Here is a 17,822-nt window from a genome sequence, read left to right as displayed (position 1 = left end):
ATTATTAGTTTTTCAAACAAAATCATTAATTTATTTAAATAATATTTTATCAAAAAATAAATATGTAAAAAAACATTTATTTTTTAGATCCACAGGATCGAGACTAAAGAGCCACATGTGACTCGAGAGCCCCAGGTTGCCGACCCCTGAACTAGGTTAAAATGTCCGTCAGGCTCACCCTGGTCTCCCATTGCTGCTCGTTCTCCTTCCTCTCCCTTGCTTCCACTCTCTGCTTCTCCTCCAGCTGATGTTTGGCTTCCGTTGCGGCGTCGATGTCTTTGAGCTTCAGGTTGAGGGTCACGTCTCTCCAAAGTCTGTCGGGTGGGACGGGGAGGAAAGTCATTTGTTTTTTTCCCCCTCTCTTTTCCGGAGTTCTGCGACGTACAAGACTGGCAAAAAATGTTGAAATGTCTCACCTTCGAGACTCATACGTTAGCTGGTCTTCCAGCTTCCTCACTTTCTTCTTAATGATGCCCATCCTCTTAGTGTCAATGAACGACGTGTTCTCCTGCAACACATTGAATATTCAGGGATTCATTTTTGTTCTTCATTTGGATAGGACATATTAACTCATTTGCTCCCAAAAACGTATATATACGTTCTATTGCAAATGTGTTAAGTGTCCCAAAGACGTATTTATACGTTTTTTTAAATGCTAGAGCATACAGAAGGCTTTGATGCAGCCCTCAACTGTAAAGAACGGTTGAAGAAATGGTAGTTATTACACAAACGGCCAGTAGGTGGTAGCAGAGCATAGGAAATGAACCAGGGCCATGTAGAAAAAACCTCAATTACTCAGAATTCTAAATAGATTTGTGAATAATGATCAAACTTAGTTATATTCTAATGCTAATTGCTGCAAAACGTAAACAGATAGAAGTATACTTTTTTTCCTGATGAAAGAAGAGACAATCTTTATTTTGGTAGGTTTCATGTTTTTATAGCAATAGAACACAATATTCCGTGGGCCTTGCAAAATCAGTCAAACAGCCGGGAGTGAAGGGGGTTGCTTCTGTGAAAATGGCTGGGAGTGAATGAGATGAGCGACAATAGAATAGGCCATTGCCTCAGAAATTGTGTGCCAAAACTGATACGATTACTCCCGTTTATGTTCTGGACCCACTCGAATGGACGGGAAGGGATGGACGAGTACCGATACCAGGCTCATATCCAAACTTATATCAAAGTATCGTTACTTGCAACCCCTCTTGGGGCCATTTCATAATCAGGAACTAGAAATTAGAATTAGAAGAATAGAAAATTGCTATTAGATTCATGCAATTTTAGGAAAAATGCTATAATAGATTTTTTGGGCAGCCTCAAGGGTCAACTGAATGAGTTACAAACATTAGCATAAGTGAGAAAACTTGTCTCTCAGCAGTAGCCCAACAAATTAATTTTTTCTTGTGAAGCCCGAGGGAAAACTCACTCCTGTGGCCCACTTGGAATACATCACTCCGTTCCATTCGCCTTCAATGGAGCAGAAAGACTTCTTATCATTCGGTGCACTGCAAAAGACAATCAACAAAGTTGTGATGTTATCAAAACTGCCAGGGGGCTTTTTGAAGTTATTGCGGATTTTCCTTCTTACAAAATCTCTGCGGTGATTCTGTGCTTCTTGCCTCCGTAGAAGGGTTTGGTGTGGAACACGATGTTGGCGCTGTAGCCCGATTTGGAGCAGGAGATGTTGCACTCCCCGCCCAGCTCAACCCACGGCACGGTCAAAATGGACCTGCACACACGGCTCAGGTCAGTCAATTGTGCGTCGGGGGAAGAAAGAAAGAGAGAGAGAGAGAGAGAGAGAAAGAGAGAGAGAAAGAGAAACGCGTACCTGCCGTATCCGTTGGGGAAGTTGAGGATGTAATGTTCATCGTGCTCTAAACATGACACGCAACCTGCATGGAGAACCGCATCAAGTCAAAACATGAGCATGAGCTTTGTGTACGTGTGTGAAAAATGTACTGTACCTTGCCCGATATTATAAACGCCTATAGACATGCCGAGGAACTTGGACTTGGTCCAAATGTGAGCATTGAATTGGATCTTCTTACTTAAACATTCTGCGTAGAATGCAGAAACTGCAAAAAGAGGAAACACAAATTTAGGAAGGAAAAAAATAAATAATTTGTGCAAGTTTAAGATGTCAACAAGTAGCACACTGAAAATTAAGAAGAATCTAACCATTTTCTTTGACTTTGGTCTTGCAACAGAGGAAAAAAAAAGTTAATGTTGAAACTAAAGGGTTTTTTTTACCCTGAAAAATGTTGCAATCACTGAGAACAAAGATGTATTTTACCAAGGTAAAGTTATAATCTTAGGAGAATTAAAACTAAAGTTTTTTTAAAAATGTTTTTAAATAAAGTCATAATATGATATAAAGTTTAGATAAAGTTGTAATATAATGATAATTTACCAAGAGAAGAAAGTAATATTTTAAAAAGTGAATTAAAAAAAACAACAACCATTTTTTAGTCTAGAAACGATACCTTTATTCTAGCATAAATAAATCAAATAAAACAAAAGAAAATGGACTAAGACTATCTATCACTCACTGGGTGGGTGATGCGAGACCTGCTCTGCCACAAAAGACACATTGTTGGGTGAAGACCATGGAACCGGATCATCTGATAGTGTATCCTGCACAGGAGCAGGAGTGGATGACTGGAAACAGAAAATTGCGCATGATATTGAATGCATGCCGGGCTCAGGTCGAGAGGGGGGGGGGGGGGGGGTGTCACTCACCACGTGCGTGGAGGGCTCCTCCGTCTTGCAAGGCAGATCCCAGTGACAGAAGAAGACCTCTCCCAGGATGGGGTTGTAAGGCTTCTTGGCCACCGAGCTTTTCCTTCCCGCGTGGAAGGCGGAGAGGTACCATTTGACAACATGAACCATGCGCTCGCGAGGGTCCGGCTGCTCTGCGATACTGGGGGAAATGAAAGGATTGCGTCACATTGGCTGCACATAAAATCACTTTGACGACAAGAGGAGTTCAGTTCAGTTAAATTCAGCTCAGTTGGCACAATTGATGTTGTTGCTAGTCTACTCCTGTTTAGTGTTAGGTGTAGTTCAACCAATGAGAATGACATGAGTCTTGTTCCTTGTTAAAGTAAGTAAGTCTTTTTGGGGGTGGGAATGAGCGAGTGCTGATACTAGGTATCTGCATCAAGCTGATACCGGCCATATTTCAAGGTATCAGTACTCGCCACGTCCGATATCAGTATAGGCCGCCCCCTTGTGGCCATTTTACAACCAGGAACTAGAAATGAGAACAATATAAAATTGCCATTATTTTCCTGCAATCTTAAGGTAAATGCTATATTGGGATGTATAGGTTTTTCTTTAAAATTGTCATTTTATATAAAAATTACGAGTGGTATTAATACTTGGTATTGGTCAGAGTCAAGTCAAGTCACAATTATTTATATGGCCCTTTATCACAAGTTCGCAAATATTAACGACATCGGTGAGTACTCGTACTGCTATCAGCCTGAAAAAGTGGTATCGAACATTAATAATGTCTTCTTTTTTTTTTTTTTTAAATTGTCTTTCTTTTTGCTTTAAAAAGTGCATACTTGTCCTAAAATATTAGTTTTAAATGTTTAATTTTAATCCTAATGTTAGTGGAATTTTTACAGTGTCCCAGAAAGAATTGACATCATTTGAAATACGAATATGTGAGTGATGTCCTCGACAAACTCTATTAAATAGGCTTCATGTTGAACAGTATTTATTTATCAACATTCCAACAACTCCTTCAAACGGATATAGATTTCAACAAGAAAGGGAAAAAAAAGGTGAATACAATTTAAAATCATTTTTTTTTGATCTTTGGGTTATTTCAATAAAACGTCACTTAACTGTTTTCAATGGTGAAAATGCATCTCTTTAAAATGTAAGAAAATATGTCGAATATTTTAGGACAGCCCGCATTTCTGCAAAACCTAAATTGCTCACTGAACTGAATTAAACGGCACTGTAGTGTTTGGAGGAGAGTATCTACAGAGCACATGGGAGTGTTAAATGACAGTTACCTTACAAATAAGTCTGGATGTGCAAAGAAGTCAGCATACATTTCTAACAAAGATCTCCTTTCTAGGATGAAGGTAGGCAGGACCACCTGGAGATTAGGATTGAAACAAACTGCAACTCAGAACCAAATCCAGAACAGCCCACTGATGTTAGTGGCGAGTTAAAAAGCACACGGCACAGATTGGCACCGAGAGGAACCGGCGCCGTTACCTTGGTGAGATCCATTCCCAGACGGACTTGCGAGAGCAGATGCATGATGACGCTTTTGTGCTCTTCCACCGACTCGCCCTCGCCGTCATCGTCACGGTCGTCGTGGCTGTCAAACGGATCTAAAGCGCGACACGCTCTGTAAAAGTCACGTCTAAAAATAAGAAACTCAAAACGGATTGTTGGCTGTTTACCTGGTTCTGTGGTGCCGTTTGACATGGTCGAGTTGAGCGATTCTGTTGTGTCTGGTCTCTTCAACGTTGTGTCTTCGTCATTATTAAGGGACGAGGCAGCCGGGGGTCCTGAGGGACTGAGAGCATCGGGACGGTAACATTGGGAGGACTGTCAGGAGGCTGTTGACTGAAGTGTGGGACTTTGCCGTGACCCGAATCGGTAGCAGCCACTCACTTCATGCAATGTTTGGGGGAAGTGGTGCTCTGGTAGAACTCGTCCGCGTCGTAGAACTCATCCTCGCTGGAGGAATATGAGAAGTCCGGCACTGAATGCGAGGGGAGGGGCATGAGTGATGGGGAGGTGACGCCGCTGTTGGGGCCTGATGGGCCACTCCCTGAACACAAGGGCGAGGTAACCGTGAGCATAGAGCAACGTAAGTTAGCATGTTAGTGCAGCCCACATCAGTGAGGATGCATTTTCAAATATGGGGAAAAAAAAAAAATCAAAATCAAATAATAATAATTTTTTTAAAAAATCGACCCGAGTAAAAAAAAAAATTCAATTGAATCAATATTTAAAAAAAATATATATATATATTTTTTAACAAGCCCAAAAGCAATGTAACTTCTTCACATGCAAAAAAATAGGCAGTTTTACCTGTGCTATTGGGAGTTGGGGTCTGCAAACTGCCCATCACCGTGACGACAGGACCGACAGGTAAGGTCGAAGGTCGTTGGTCCGATTTACACACCTGAGAAGTATCTTTGGCACGAAAATAAATAAATAAATAAATAAAATAAAGAGGAAGAGAAAAGTACTCATTACAGCTTCCAAGAGGCTGCGATATGATTTGGTCATAAATAAAGGCATTGCAGTCTATTAGGAGACTGAAATTAGAATGGCCTACTTGGAGATTCACAGCATTTTTAACAGTCTGGCCACATTCATCTGACCAAAATAGACATCACGTTTAGATCTCAGCGGCGGCGTCCAGCGAGATGAAGACAAGAAAGAACTTAATTTTTTAGCTGACAAGTCAGCCACATAAATCTGACTGAAATAGGTATCACGTTTTGTGTGGGTTTGAGCTCAAATTAAGAGAAAGCACAACACACCTATTGAGATCGCATGTTGGGCCTCGTTTCAGCTGCAATCTGACCTTGCTCATCACATAATAATGAATGACCATGCAATATATATATATATAATAGTCTATATTCCAATGAGGCACTGGTTCCAACCATAACATCCTCTGTGTTGTGGTAAGAGACAGCTGGCTGAACACATGGGGGCGCTGTTGTCTCATCTCAGAATATATGGCTATTAGCATTGGAGTTAGTTACACCCTGATTTCAGAGAACTACACTACATATCTAGTAAGAGCTCATTTAATATGTTTTCTGGTCTTTTATGGACGCGGGTGTTAAACTTTAAAAATACTGATTATGTTAGGTGCAGTGCGTAACTTTGTAAAAAAAAAATAAAAAAAAGAAGTCATTTTTCACCCAAGCCACTATTAGAGATTAGAAACTGTTGATTTAGCCTGTGAGCACATCTTGCTGTACTTTTAGTATTTTATCTTTCATATCGATGGAGTACATTTCCATCTGGCTGGCTCACTGAAAAATGATAAACCGCACATTGCGCATTTTACCAAGCAATAGGTGGGGAGCACAGCCCACTTGTATCCTGTTTATAAAAAGCTAACTAAACATATTTGGTTTGTCTGTAGTATAAAATAATAATGACCTCTTCTTTTTTCTTTTTTTTCTGCGCCAACTGTCCTTCAAAATGGAATAAAAATTTTCTATAATCACATGGTTCAAAGTGACGGTTCAGTTTTTCCTAGCATGTGCATGGGAAGAAGGTGGATATGCAAGCATGTCCGGCAGCTACCTGTGGGGAGAGTGGTCTGTGTTGGCATCGTGGTGTTGGCTACAGGAGTGTCCAGAGGCGGCTGGTAGATCCCATCCACGGGGTTGATAGTGCTCTAAGGGGAAATAGACTGGCCGTCAATGTCATCAAGTATGGACATGTGCCTGACATCAGCAACAATCACTAATGGTGCCGGTGTTACTCAAAATGGTCAGGAACGTACTGCTACATATAGCGGGTCGATACACCACATATCCTGGTGTACCCGTAACTGGTCGATATTCTATTTATACCCACCTCAAACAATAATTTTCACCCACAACTGGGCTTCAACTTCTGCCGTATTGACTAGGAGGTCAGCCTAACGGTAGACCCAAGTAGCAACAAAAAGCATGAAATAAAATATGACCCCCTGCAAGGGCGGATCAATCTCCTTTCGCTCCACTTCCCGGAATGACAGACATGAACAGATTTCATGAATCTGATCAATGTGCAAACAGCAGCAGCAGTAGCTTTAGAACAATAATTGACAGTGCCTTTTGAACTCTGAACAACCTCTCGCATTAAAACAGTTAATTGACTAATGGCTAAAATCGGTTACACGTTGACATCCCTGTGGTGAGAACCCGCCAGGGCATTGTCTCTCTTGCGCTGTCTCGCCATCAATTGGGATGTTATTTGGAAGATGTCAGAGCACTGAAAAGTTCTTGACACTTATGCAAAAAAGTTGGACCCCCCCCCCCCCCCCAAAAAAAAAAAAAACTTATTAGCGGTGCATCAGCGTTCAGGAGTTTTTTTTTGTTTTGTTTTCTTCTAATGCATTTAGAATGGGCATCAATTATACATGGAAATACCGTGGGTTCACTAAACTATAATTTGACATCAAGATATCAGTAGAATATAGCACTTGCTAAAAAGCCAATAAAAAAAATTAGGATACGCAAAATCAATAAAAGCTGTCTAAAGGATTTTGTCCGCTCCCATCACCTTCCTGTTGCGCAATGCCTCTATAACAGTGAGGCCATCACAACTAATAATAGGCAATTACAGAGAAATGGCGGCACCAGCAGGACTTAGGAGAGGAGACGGAGAGCGCAGAGTCTGCCTTCTAACATTGAATGGAAAAGTAATGTGAACGCAGATGGTTGTTAAAGATAAACATTGAGGACAAGATCAACAAAACATTCTACTGGTATTTCCAGTCTTTTAAAAGGGGAAGTCAACGCACAAACGTTCTTTACAATAATATGTTCTACGTAGTCCCACTAGTCTAATATTGTGCAATATGAATTTAGTAGCAAAATCCACCCATTTCCTCCAGCTCAGGTGGCGGCCATTTTGACACTTGCTGTCAACATAAAATGGCAACACAGTTGCTCCGGGCTCAAGGTATAACTACCAATCGCAGCCGAGCCATGATTGGTTGTTACCTGAGCAACTTAATGCCAATTTCAGTTAACAGTAATGATGTAACGACAACAGCGATTTTGCGAAATTAAAACTGCCACAATATCGTCATTGTCATGTCAGGATATTAAAAGCAGCACATCTGTTAAAAAAAAAAAAGTCAGGTTGATTTCTATTTGTGCAGTTCTAGCACCCTCTGGTGGATAGTTTTTTTGTGTACTTTGATTTTCACAAGGTATGTTTTGGCCCATCTATGTTTAAAATCCACACTAATTGTCAGATAAAGAGGAACGTAAGATACTTGTGAAGTGAGTCAATATGTGGAGGAACTCAACGTGTGCGTGCATGAGCAATTAAGTGCTTCAATATTAAGTGTTATTAGAGATTGTTTATATGAATTGATGTTATGTTACGATTTTGTGCTTACTAGTATGAGCTCATTTTTTTTTACAATATTGTGAGCTTTTTTTTCTATTGCCAACCTCCCCACAATATCGTGATAATTATTGTATCTTGGCCTTGATATCATGATAATATTGTATCTTGACGTTTGGCTAATGTTACATACCCAAGTCAACATGTGACAAAATGGCCGCCCCCCTGAGATGGATAGAAACGGGTGGATTTTGCTGCCTAACTCATATTCCACAAGTAAAAATATTAATCACAAGACCGTGCTTAGACTAGTGGGGACATATATTACATTGTTGTAAAGAAAGTTTTTGACTTTCCCTTTAAATATACTGTGTAAGAAATGCAGATTTCACAGACGTTGAAATTATTTTGAAGCCGTAGAGGTATATTTAGTGCGCAGTTTATGAAAAAAATGAAACATGCCCTTCTAGATTTTGAGCAAGAACACACTGTGCTATTTATCAGATTAACTGTACTGTACGTAATGTCTTGGAGATTAAGTGCAGCTATAAGAGCAATGCAGGCCTGTGGACTGTCAGCCCTTCTGGGACTCCAGCATTATATTGCGCAGCACACCAAGTACACTCAGCGATTTTTAAGTGCACATGACCATGTTGCTGCAAGCCGCAAATGCTTGGTAACAAGTTTTTGGGTTGTGCTCCAGGAGCATCACACATCCATAAGTTTGATTTGACATGCATTGGGGGGGTGAATAAGTATTTTAGCTGCGTCTTCAATCACAGACATTAAAGCTTCACCTCCCTGACAATGTGGGAGGTAACGAAAATGATAATTACATAATACACCAAGTGTGGATGACACCTGCATAGGCGCTAAAGTGCTGGAAGGATGGCCGCCTAGCTATTAGCGCCGGATGGGTCAATAGGCCAGGCAGTGTGTGCAGGATAAATCAATGTTGCATTTGTTGACTCCTGTGCAGTGCAGCATTCTCATACTGACTTCCAGACACAATGCATGCAAACACATCATGAACATATTCAATGCACCCCCCCCCAATAGAGACAATAGAGAATAGTTCCCAACCAGTATTGTAGTAAATCACAGATGGAATCAGGAATTTATTTTAAAAGATCAAGAGGAAATAGTGGCAGATTTGAGGAAAGCGACTAAGATAGAAACAAATCTCCTTAAGGATTGCATGCATTAAGAGATTCCATTGTATCCACTTGTGTGGTGAATTGAGTGGAAAAGGGAAAGTTAGCAGTCGGTTTGATTTCAATCCTAGTCATGGACAGAGAATGTCAAAACTTACTATAAGTCCGTTTGCGTGTTGCTGTTCGTTACTTTGGTCCTTAAAATTTTAAAAAGACAATGTTAGACTACTGATGTAGATGTCATGTCATTTAGCAACTTGCCACATGTAGGAATCCTTTCATCACATCAAGAAATTTGTAGCTTTTTAGATGGAACCATTTGAGTTTCTTAGCATTTTTTCAATTCAATCTAAAAAAAAAAGTAGATGCGATGAAATGATCACTGGGTTACGTCCTCACTGACCGCTGACCCAAGCAGTAACCTTAGCTGGGAACTACCCCAGAAATACACAATTGTGGTCACATGATGATTACAAGGAATTGTCACACCCAAGCAGCAACACAAAAACCACACGAGCAAAGATATCGCTCTTACCTTGGCAATTTGCAGCAGAACAATACAGTGCTTGATGGACTCTACCATACTCTGAAAAAAAAAAAAAAGCCAGCGGAGCAAGGAAATAAGTAAGCAGGAACTGAAATGCAGGAAGGAAAGTGTGTTAAGTTTAGACTTACACAAGTAGTCTCCTTCAAATTTTCAATTTTCTGAAAGACAATCCAACATGAAGAAAATACAGTTAAAAAATTTTTTTTTCACATTTGCTGACAGTAAAATGGACATTATCTCCTGTGACCTTGGGAGTCGCGGGGGAGGATGTCGACTGTCGATGCGTTACGCTGACAGCTGCTGAAACTTGCTTGAATTTCACATAGCTAGCAATTCCAGTGATAACAGGCTTTTAATTCATCAAACAAAACAAAGTGTTTGTTTGAGGGATAGATCGTATCAAAGTGTGTAAACTCGACTACATGCTGATTTTGTTCCTTTGGCTTTCTCAACTGAACATTTTTTTTTTAAATGAAAAACAACAACATCATCTCTATTTTTGGTACATTACAGGTCAGATTGCTTTCAGTGATTTTCGCCAGGCTTCTGACGGCCCGGCCAGCATTGCTGGCACTCACCCTGCGAGATTCATCCTCTTTGCAGTCTTTGATCTTCTCATCAAACAGCTGTGTGGATGACAGAAATCGCAGTGAGGAAAGGCTGACTAGTGGCTGCATTTTGTGATCATGCAACATACTGTGCAGGACGGGAGAAGATTGTGCTAATACGCTTCCATTTTAAACGGCTTCGCTATTGCAGACTTTGAAACCCGTAAAATGCAAACAAACTTGTCTTGATCAAGATTGTCATGCACAACTATGTCGTCATCAGTCAATCAGAACACTGTCTGAGACATCAGGTGAGCGGGCATTGACGTATTAACTCGCTCACATGGGTTTTGTTTTTACTACTACGGGGCTTGTGCAAAGAATATTCAAATGTTAGGTGAAGTACATTGACATTCAAAGCAATTAGACACCAGTGTCCGGATGTGCATTATTATTTAACAAGATATGTTCCAAGTTCTTTTGACACTTATGTGCCAATTAAGAACATGAAGTTAAACGGTGGCTCTAAACAATTACTAACAATTACTTGATTATGGAAATAATTGGCTATTCATTTGATTAGGGATGGGCGATTAACAGGACAGTACCCGGCTTTGTTTCGGTACTCATGATGGTCGTTTTATGATCAGGAAGTAGAAATGAGAAGAATACACAATTTTAAAGAAAAATGATATATAGGTATTTCTTTAAAATGATCTGTCTTGTTTTTTTGTGTGTGGAAATTTTATGTATCAAAAATACTAGTGGTATCTGTACTTGGTATCTACTAGCGACACAAAAGTTGAGTACTCAAACTGGTATGGGTCTGAAAAAAAGTGGTATCAAAGATCCCTAAATTTGATAATCGATTAGTTGTTGATTAATCGATTAATTTTCACCCCTCTTATCCTGTTTACATAATACATGCCCGAAATGTATCAAAAAACCCACAATGCTGTCTGTAAATTTACAACTAAAAGCACAGTACAATAGAACAACAGTTTTCGTATTCCACTAGTTCGACGACTCTTTTCATCAGTTTTCATACAAAAAAAAGTATACGCTCAAATCAGGCATTCATTTTTTTCCACGGAAAAGATCTGCCATGCCATGTGCTTGTGACTCAGGCGGCCTCCGTTTCTCGTTCAGGGATCATCATCATGCACGTTCACCCAAACGCATTTGATAAATTGTGTAAAAAAGTTTCAACAGACAATTTGGCTTATTCCACAGTGTGAGCTTTCAAACTGGTAACATCAGCGGAATACTTCCTGTCAAATGTCATGGCTTCAAAATAAAAGGGCAAATCCAAAGTGTGGTTATCATTATGTATAATAGTAACTAAAGTAATTTCTGGACTATAAGGTGCACCTGACTATAAGCCGCGCTAGCTAAATTTGGGGAATACGCGGGTTTGTTACACATATAAGCCGCACCCGACTTTAAGCCGCAGGTGTTTTAATATTACCGCACCGGGTTCCGGCTACTTTATTTTGCATAATGAGAGCGCAAATTGTCTCGCTCTCGTTCTGTCTCACCTACTGTATTTGGGCTCACTTGGTTTGTTTTGCTCTGCCTGACGCTCTTGCGCTTCCTTTATAGTGCGCCCCCTTGTGATCTGATGGATAAGCCGCACCTTTGTATTAGCCGCAGGGTCGAATGCAAGTGAAAAAAGTAGCGGCTTGTAGTCCAGAAATTACTGTAGTAAGCTATTATTTTCAAGGCCCGACTTAAGTTAATAATAATAATAATTATATATAATACATTTTATTTATAGGCGCCTTTCTGGACACTCAAGGTCACCTTACAACAACAGTTAAAAACATACAAATACAATGTTAATAACAGCATAAAATAAAATAAAATAAAAAAGACGACGCAGACAACAGAATGTGTTGCACAGATGCTGCCCTGACTTGCCCGAGCGTTGCAGAGCAAACTGGGAGAGAGTCGTTACCTTGAAATGTTAGTAAAAGATTGCATTGTGGAATATTTGTTGCCATCTGTTGGACCACTTCTCATTTATCCATTATTCTGTATGTAAATCTAAAGCGACAAAATGTATGCTTTGTTTTGCTAATATTTTTGGGTGTCTGGAATGGATTAATTGGATTTACGTTCAGTATGCCTTATAGGAAATATTGATTTGGGTTTTATACGATTAACCGTCTGGAATGGATTCATGATGAAAACCAAGGTTCCAGTGTACAGACAAAAAGTATGTTAATGACTCAACGCAGCTCATATCAACAGCCAAGCGTGATATCCTGCATGTAAGTGAGGTCAGCTGTCCTACCTTCAACTGGTCAATCAGAATCTGTAGATAGGCATCAGCTTCTGCAAGTTTTCTGTCAAAGTCTTGGACACTCGGTACAAATCCTGTCTCTGCCTCCTGTGATTGGAAAAAGAAAGTGCAGAAGATTAATAGTGCAGCCCAGCTAAATGTCTACCACGAAGCTGCATTTGTACTTGGTATTTGCATAGGAAAATTATACATACTATAATGTAAACAATGTGTGTCATGTCCTGGCCATGTACGCTTTGTAAATAAATATCGTGGCAGACAGAAACATCAACAGGTCTTCATATGAGCACTCTTGTTTATAGCCTTGCCTATACAACAGGCCAGCAGGTCTGTCTGGGATCAGTGCACTTAGGTTTCCATAAACCGAATATAGGTAACAAAGACAGCAGAGTTGATAAGTGTGTGCGCAAATTGACCATGCTGCACATAATTGTTGGTTGATTAAAAACAGACTTAATCCAGGCACAGAGCAATCCAGTTAGGGACAATTTAATTACACAATGGCCATTAGAAGGTTATTACTAGACTAATGGCATAGAGGATGGAGTGGTGCATCCGTCTGGCCTTCATCCAAGTATAGTGGAACCTCTGAGGTCCAATGCCAAAATGGTAGAAATTCGCAGTGGAAACAAAATGTTCTGGGAAAATATGATGGAAAAAACAAAGGAGATTATTGTATATTTTTGACTAGGGGTGTTAGAAAAAATCAATTTGGCAATATATCGCGATATTACAGCACGCAATTCTCGAATCGATTCAATATGCGGCCGAATCGATTTTTAAACATCAATTTTTTATGGAAATATTCAACAAAACGTCTTGCTTAGGGTTAGGATTCACACATTAAGCATGGAAGAATGTTATATTAATGGAACATTAAGCTTTAATATTTTATTTCAGTCCTGCTCAAACATGAAACAGACTGCAACCTGCTTGTTAAATGCAGTGGCCCAGTTATAAGCCTGAATTTTCAGATAAATAAATACATTTTCATACAAATCTTACAGTGTACATGTACAAGTTTACTGATTTGTATTTTCTTAACTTGAGTTAAAATTTTTATATATTTTTTGCAATTATCAATTTATAGATTTGTATCGGGATTAATCTGTATCGAATAGTGACCTAAGAATCGTGATACGAATCAAATCGCCAGTTACTAGGCAATTCACGCCCCTATTTTTGACTCTTGTCACTCTGGCAAAAAAGCCGTGATAGTAAAAAATAAAATAAAAAAGCATCATGAAGAAGATAAAAACATAAATCACTCCGGAACATAAATTAAAAATTTTGGGGAGAAAATGTATTTTACAATCATGTCGAGCTAAAAAAATATATATAATCCCTAATCTAATCATGGGTGCGTTCGGAAATATTGTACGGTACAAGCGCGCACGGCGTCACTCCAACCGTTCAGGAACTCTGAGCGTTGTTCAAATGTGCCGTTCGGTTATTCCATGTTGAAAAAAAAAGGAGTGCCAGAGCCTAGTGTGTCAGGCAGTACACGGAAGGGAAACCTTCAAGCACGAGCTGCTGATTAGCTTTAGAACATAGGCTGCGTTTGGAAACTAATGGAAGGGAGTGTGCTCTGCCTCTCCGAACACACACACACACACACACACACACACGCACACACACACAGGTTTGCCTCTGTGTATTATGAGGACATTTTTTCCAAACCTGTTTAATTGTGTATTACGGGGACACCCCTTTCCGCTAATGCCAGAGAGATGGGACTTGCACCCCAAAAATTTTTTGGGGGTCATCCAGGGAAATTTCACTTCAAAACTTTAAAAAACTCAACGCACAAAAAAAAGAAAAACCTGAAAAAACAGTAATTATGAGGACATAGATAATGAGCTAAATAAGCCACGCCCATGGCAAAAATGGTAATTATGAGGACCAACTCACATTACAAGGACAAAGTTTACACAACACACAGCAACCATGTCACTGAAGTGACTTGAAAGTTCTGGCATTCTGACGTTACACAAACTGAAATGACATTGATGTGTAATGACTTACCTGATATAAGGTCGCATTGTTGTGCATAACAATACTGTGAAATGCAAAGTCATACCTGATCCTTGAGCACCATGTTACAACTTTAGGACAGACTGAAACTGGTATGTTAATAAAACAATGCTTCTTATGTGACCAGGTTATCTAGGTCAAGCACATCTTTGTAATGGATAAGCTAGACATGAAACCAGATGCAAAAGAGTGAACATTGAACATTTTATTCTTTAAAACATGACTACCTCTCATCTTAAAGATGAGCAGTTTTCTAATAGCTCATTACTGGAATACCTTCGGATTTCAGAATTTCTGAAAAACAGGTTCAATGTAGGAAGTGTCTGAAGTACTGTGAGAATCTGGAACATATTCCTCTGCTGATGAATCCTCACTTGAACTGGATACATCAGCAACCTAATTTTTTAAACAAAAACAATTATTACATACATACAGACATACATATTGTCGCTGTCCTGTGAAAAACACTTCCACCATATTTTCCAGACTATAAAGCGCACCGTGATACAAGCCGTGCCGCCAAGAAGGATCGCTACCGGAGAGCAGCCCGCGACCTAAAAATGGAAACATGTTTTTCACAGGACAGCAATGATATCCATATATACAGTAGACGCACACATACATGTGCATATATACAGCGGCTCTAAAATTGACACCTGCCGGATGCGGGTTAAAGTTCCTTTTGGCGGGTGGTCATAAATATTTACTAGCTTTACTTCGCTGCTACTTAGTGATGCACTCGAAGTAGAAGCTTGAGACAAGTGTTGAGCGCTCGCGGAAGAAGTAGCTCCCGCCATTGATGGGCTAATGTGCTAAAGTTCATTTACCAAAGATAGGTGGTCTTCATCATCAAGCAGTTTTGCATTTTTTTTTTTTTTTGCAATCAACGGGATATGTGCCAGATGCTGGAGCAAACTAGAAAAGCATTTAGAACCTAAAGTTTGTGCATATACTAAAGATTATTATAAATCTAGTCACCACATTTATTCGAAAGATGAGATGAAGCATTTAACAAGAGGGATAGTTAATATGCTTAATCTATGGCATTGCCCCTAAAACGGGTCTTGTGTGATACAGTCCTTCAGTTACAGTAGACGTTTTCTATTTTACCGAGTCAGACAGTCGTTAAGATTGAGACAATTGCTCAACATTTTGCTGCTTGCAACTAAAGACAGCGGTATAAACATGGGTCATAATTTATCCTCTTGACTAAATTATATTCATTCAATGAAAATGCCTGCACTATTAATCCTGGTTGCGTGAAACAAAGATCCATTGCAGATACAAATAACACACAAGATAAAATACCCATCATGCCAGTCCATTCTAGTGCAGCGAAAGGTCCAAAACATAAAGCACATTTATCCAAGCTTGATACAAGTGAATAAACTACCTGATGTTTACACTTCTGTTTAAAAAAAAAAATAAAAAAATTATAGCGAGTTCACCTCTAAAATCCACCATAAATAAATTAATGGGAAAAAAAGATCACTACAGTGCATAATCTAAATCACCAAACTGCCAACAAATCTTGAATTTGAGATATTTTTAATGTTGACTTGTAGAAATTTTAGTCCCATACAAGCGTATTGTTGGATACAGTATTTTTAACGTCTTGGCAATACACATTGCATAAACAATTGTTGTGATTATATTTGTTAGTTATATAGTTTAGCCCTAGCATCTACTCTACACTCTTCACTCCTAACGTCTTGCTTCTGAAAACTGATTTCAACATCAATATTCAAAAAGAAATCTCGTCACCTGGTCAACTTTGTCTGTGACAGCTACGTCTTCAGCTATGTCTTCAGGTTGTGCGTCAGTTCAAACCTGGTACACATGAAGAGAAAAATACATATAAAATTCAATTCTTAGTAACACACAAGACTGTACCTGTGCATGTACACAGTTACAGTACATACAGAACAATGAATAGGTTAAAGTATTGTGAATGCAAACTCATTTTATTTGCCATTACAAAAATAAATAAATAAATCCTTCTGCACTACAGGTTTGTGTACATTGGTGACGTCTATTTTTCACAATGAAACAAAAACAAGAAAATACACAGTCCTCAGAGAATCCATACCTGACCAGAGTATGAATTGTGAGGACTGTATGTGTAACTCCAAGCCCTGAAAACTTATTTTACACTCACAGTGTATAAATACACTGTCCTCAGAGTGTCAGTTATTCACAACTACGACATTGTGAGGACAATGTATCTGCGAGGGCTGCTCAGTATTGACAAAACATGCGACATGGGTGTTTTATACAGTGATGGAGATTATTTAAACATTTAACACATACCTAAAAAAAAAGATCTATCCATATACATATATATATACACATACATATAGATATATATACTGTATACATAGCGAGACGGACAGACAGACATAGCGAGATGGACTGAGCAAGACAGATAGATATAGAAAATAAAGATAGAGATAAAGATAAAGAGATCTTTATAATCCAAAGAAAGAAATGCATGTTAATGCGGAAAAATAAGCATGCTCATTGTGATCTAATCTTACCCAATTAAGTTATTTTTTGTTAGTAATGCCCCTCGATACGGTTCTCTCGTATGGCGATGCGCAATTCAGGTAGTCTCTGATTGGTCAAAGTCAGACTAAAGTATACAATGCAATATTCATTTGTTGCTTGTCTTTGCAATACACATATTGCATGAGCCATTCGTGCGACAAGATATTTTTTTATATATTGTGCCAACGTCTTGCTTCTGAAAAATGTATTTCAACATCAACATTCAAAAACAAATCTAGTCACCTGGTCAACTTGGTCTGTGACAGCTATGTCTTCAGGTTGTGCGTCAGTTGAAACCTGGTACACATGAAGAGAAAAATACATATAAAATTCAATTCTTAGTAACACGACTGTACCTGTGCATTTACACAGTTACAGTACATAAAGAACAATGAATAGGTTAAAGTATTGTGAATGCAAACACATTTTATTTGCCATTACAAAAATAAATAATCCGTCAGCACTAGTGGTTTGTGTAAATTGGTGACGTCTATTTTTCACAATGAAACAATTAATAGAAAATACACAGTCCTCAAAGTGTCCATACCTGACCAGAGTATGAATTGTGAGGACTGTATGTGTAACTCCAAGCCCTCAAAACGTATTTTAAACTCACAGTG

General features: G+C 39.1%; 1 protein-coding gene across 8 annotated transcripts in view; it reads right to left on the bottom strand.

Annotated features, from left to right (window-relative positions):
* Positions 1-17,822, bottom strand: part of osbpl9 (oxysterol binding protein-like 9) — a 41,212-nt gene that overhangs the window by 1,886 nt on the left and 21,504 nt on the right. For 3 of the 8 annotated variants that reach the window (XM_077584737.1, XM_077584744.1, XM_077584740.1), the window contains 19 exons: positions 12,613-12,708; positions 10,347-10,394; positions 9,897-9,926; positions 9,757-9,807; positions 9,380-9,418; positions 6,307-6,400; positions 5,068-5,172; positions 4,645-4,804; positions 4,431-4,546; positions 4,240-4,358; positions 4,032-4,117; positions 2,743-2,923; positions 2,553-2,661; positions 1,968-2,078; positions 1,832-1,895; positions 1,592-1,732; positions 1,430-1,508; positions 417-508; positions 179-314 (listed from right to left, as the gene is read on the bottom strand). In XM_077584737.1, the coding sequence (XP_077440863.1) occupies positions 179-314; positions 417-508; positions 1,430-1,508; positions 1,592-1,732; positions 1,832-1,895; positions 1,968-2,078; positions 2,553-2,661; positions 2,743-2,923; positions 4,032-4,117; positions 4,240-4,358; positions 4,431-4,546; positions 4,645-4,804; positions 5,068-5,172; positions 6,307-6,400; positions 9,380-9,418; positions 9,757-9,807; positions 9,897-9,926; positions 10,347-10,394; positions 12,613-12,708 (1,857 nt within the window). Of the gene's footprint in view, positions 1-178; positions 315-416; positions 509-1,429; positions 1,509-1,591; positions 1,733-1,831; positions 1,896-1,967; positions 2,079-2,552; positions 2,662-2,742; positions 2,924-4,031; positions 4,118-4,239; positions 4,359-4,430; positions 4,547-4,644; positions 4,805-5,067; positions 5,173-6,306; positions 6,401-9,379; positions 9,419-9,756; positions 9,808-9,896; positions 9,927-10,346; positions 10,395-12,612; positions 12,709-14,931; positions 15,052-15,155; positions 16,033-16,419; positions 16,486-17,445; positions 17,512-17,822 lie in introns of those variants that run through there. The other 5 variants (XM_077584742.1, XM_077584741.1, XM_077584743.1 and 2 more) reach the window with 5 other exon arrangements.

This window comes from Vanacampus margaritifer, chromosome 13 (genome assembly GCF_051991255.1).
Source record: "Vanacampus margaritifer isolate UIUO_Vmar chromosome 13, RoL_Vmar_1.0, whole genome shotgun sequence".
In the NCBI taxonomy this organism is placed as follows: Eukaryota; Metazoa; Chordata; class Actinopteri; order Syngnathiformes; family Syngnathidae; genus Vanacampus; species Vanacampus margaritifer.
Note: the sequence above shows the minus strand (reverse complement) of the source record. Positions and strands in the feature narration are given on the sequence as shown.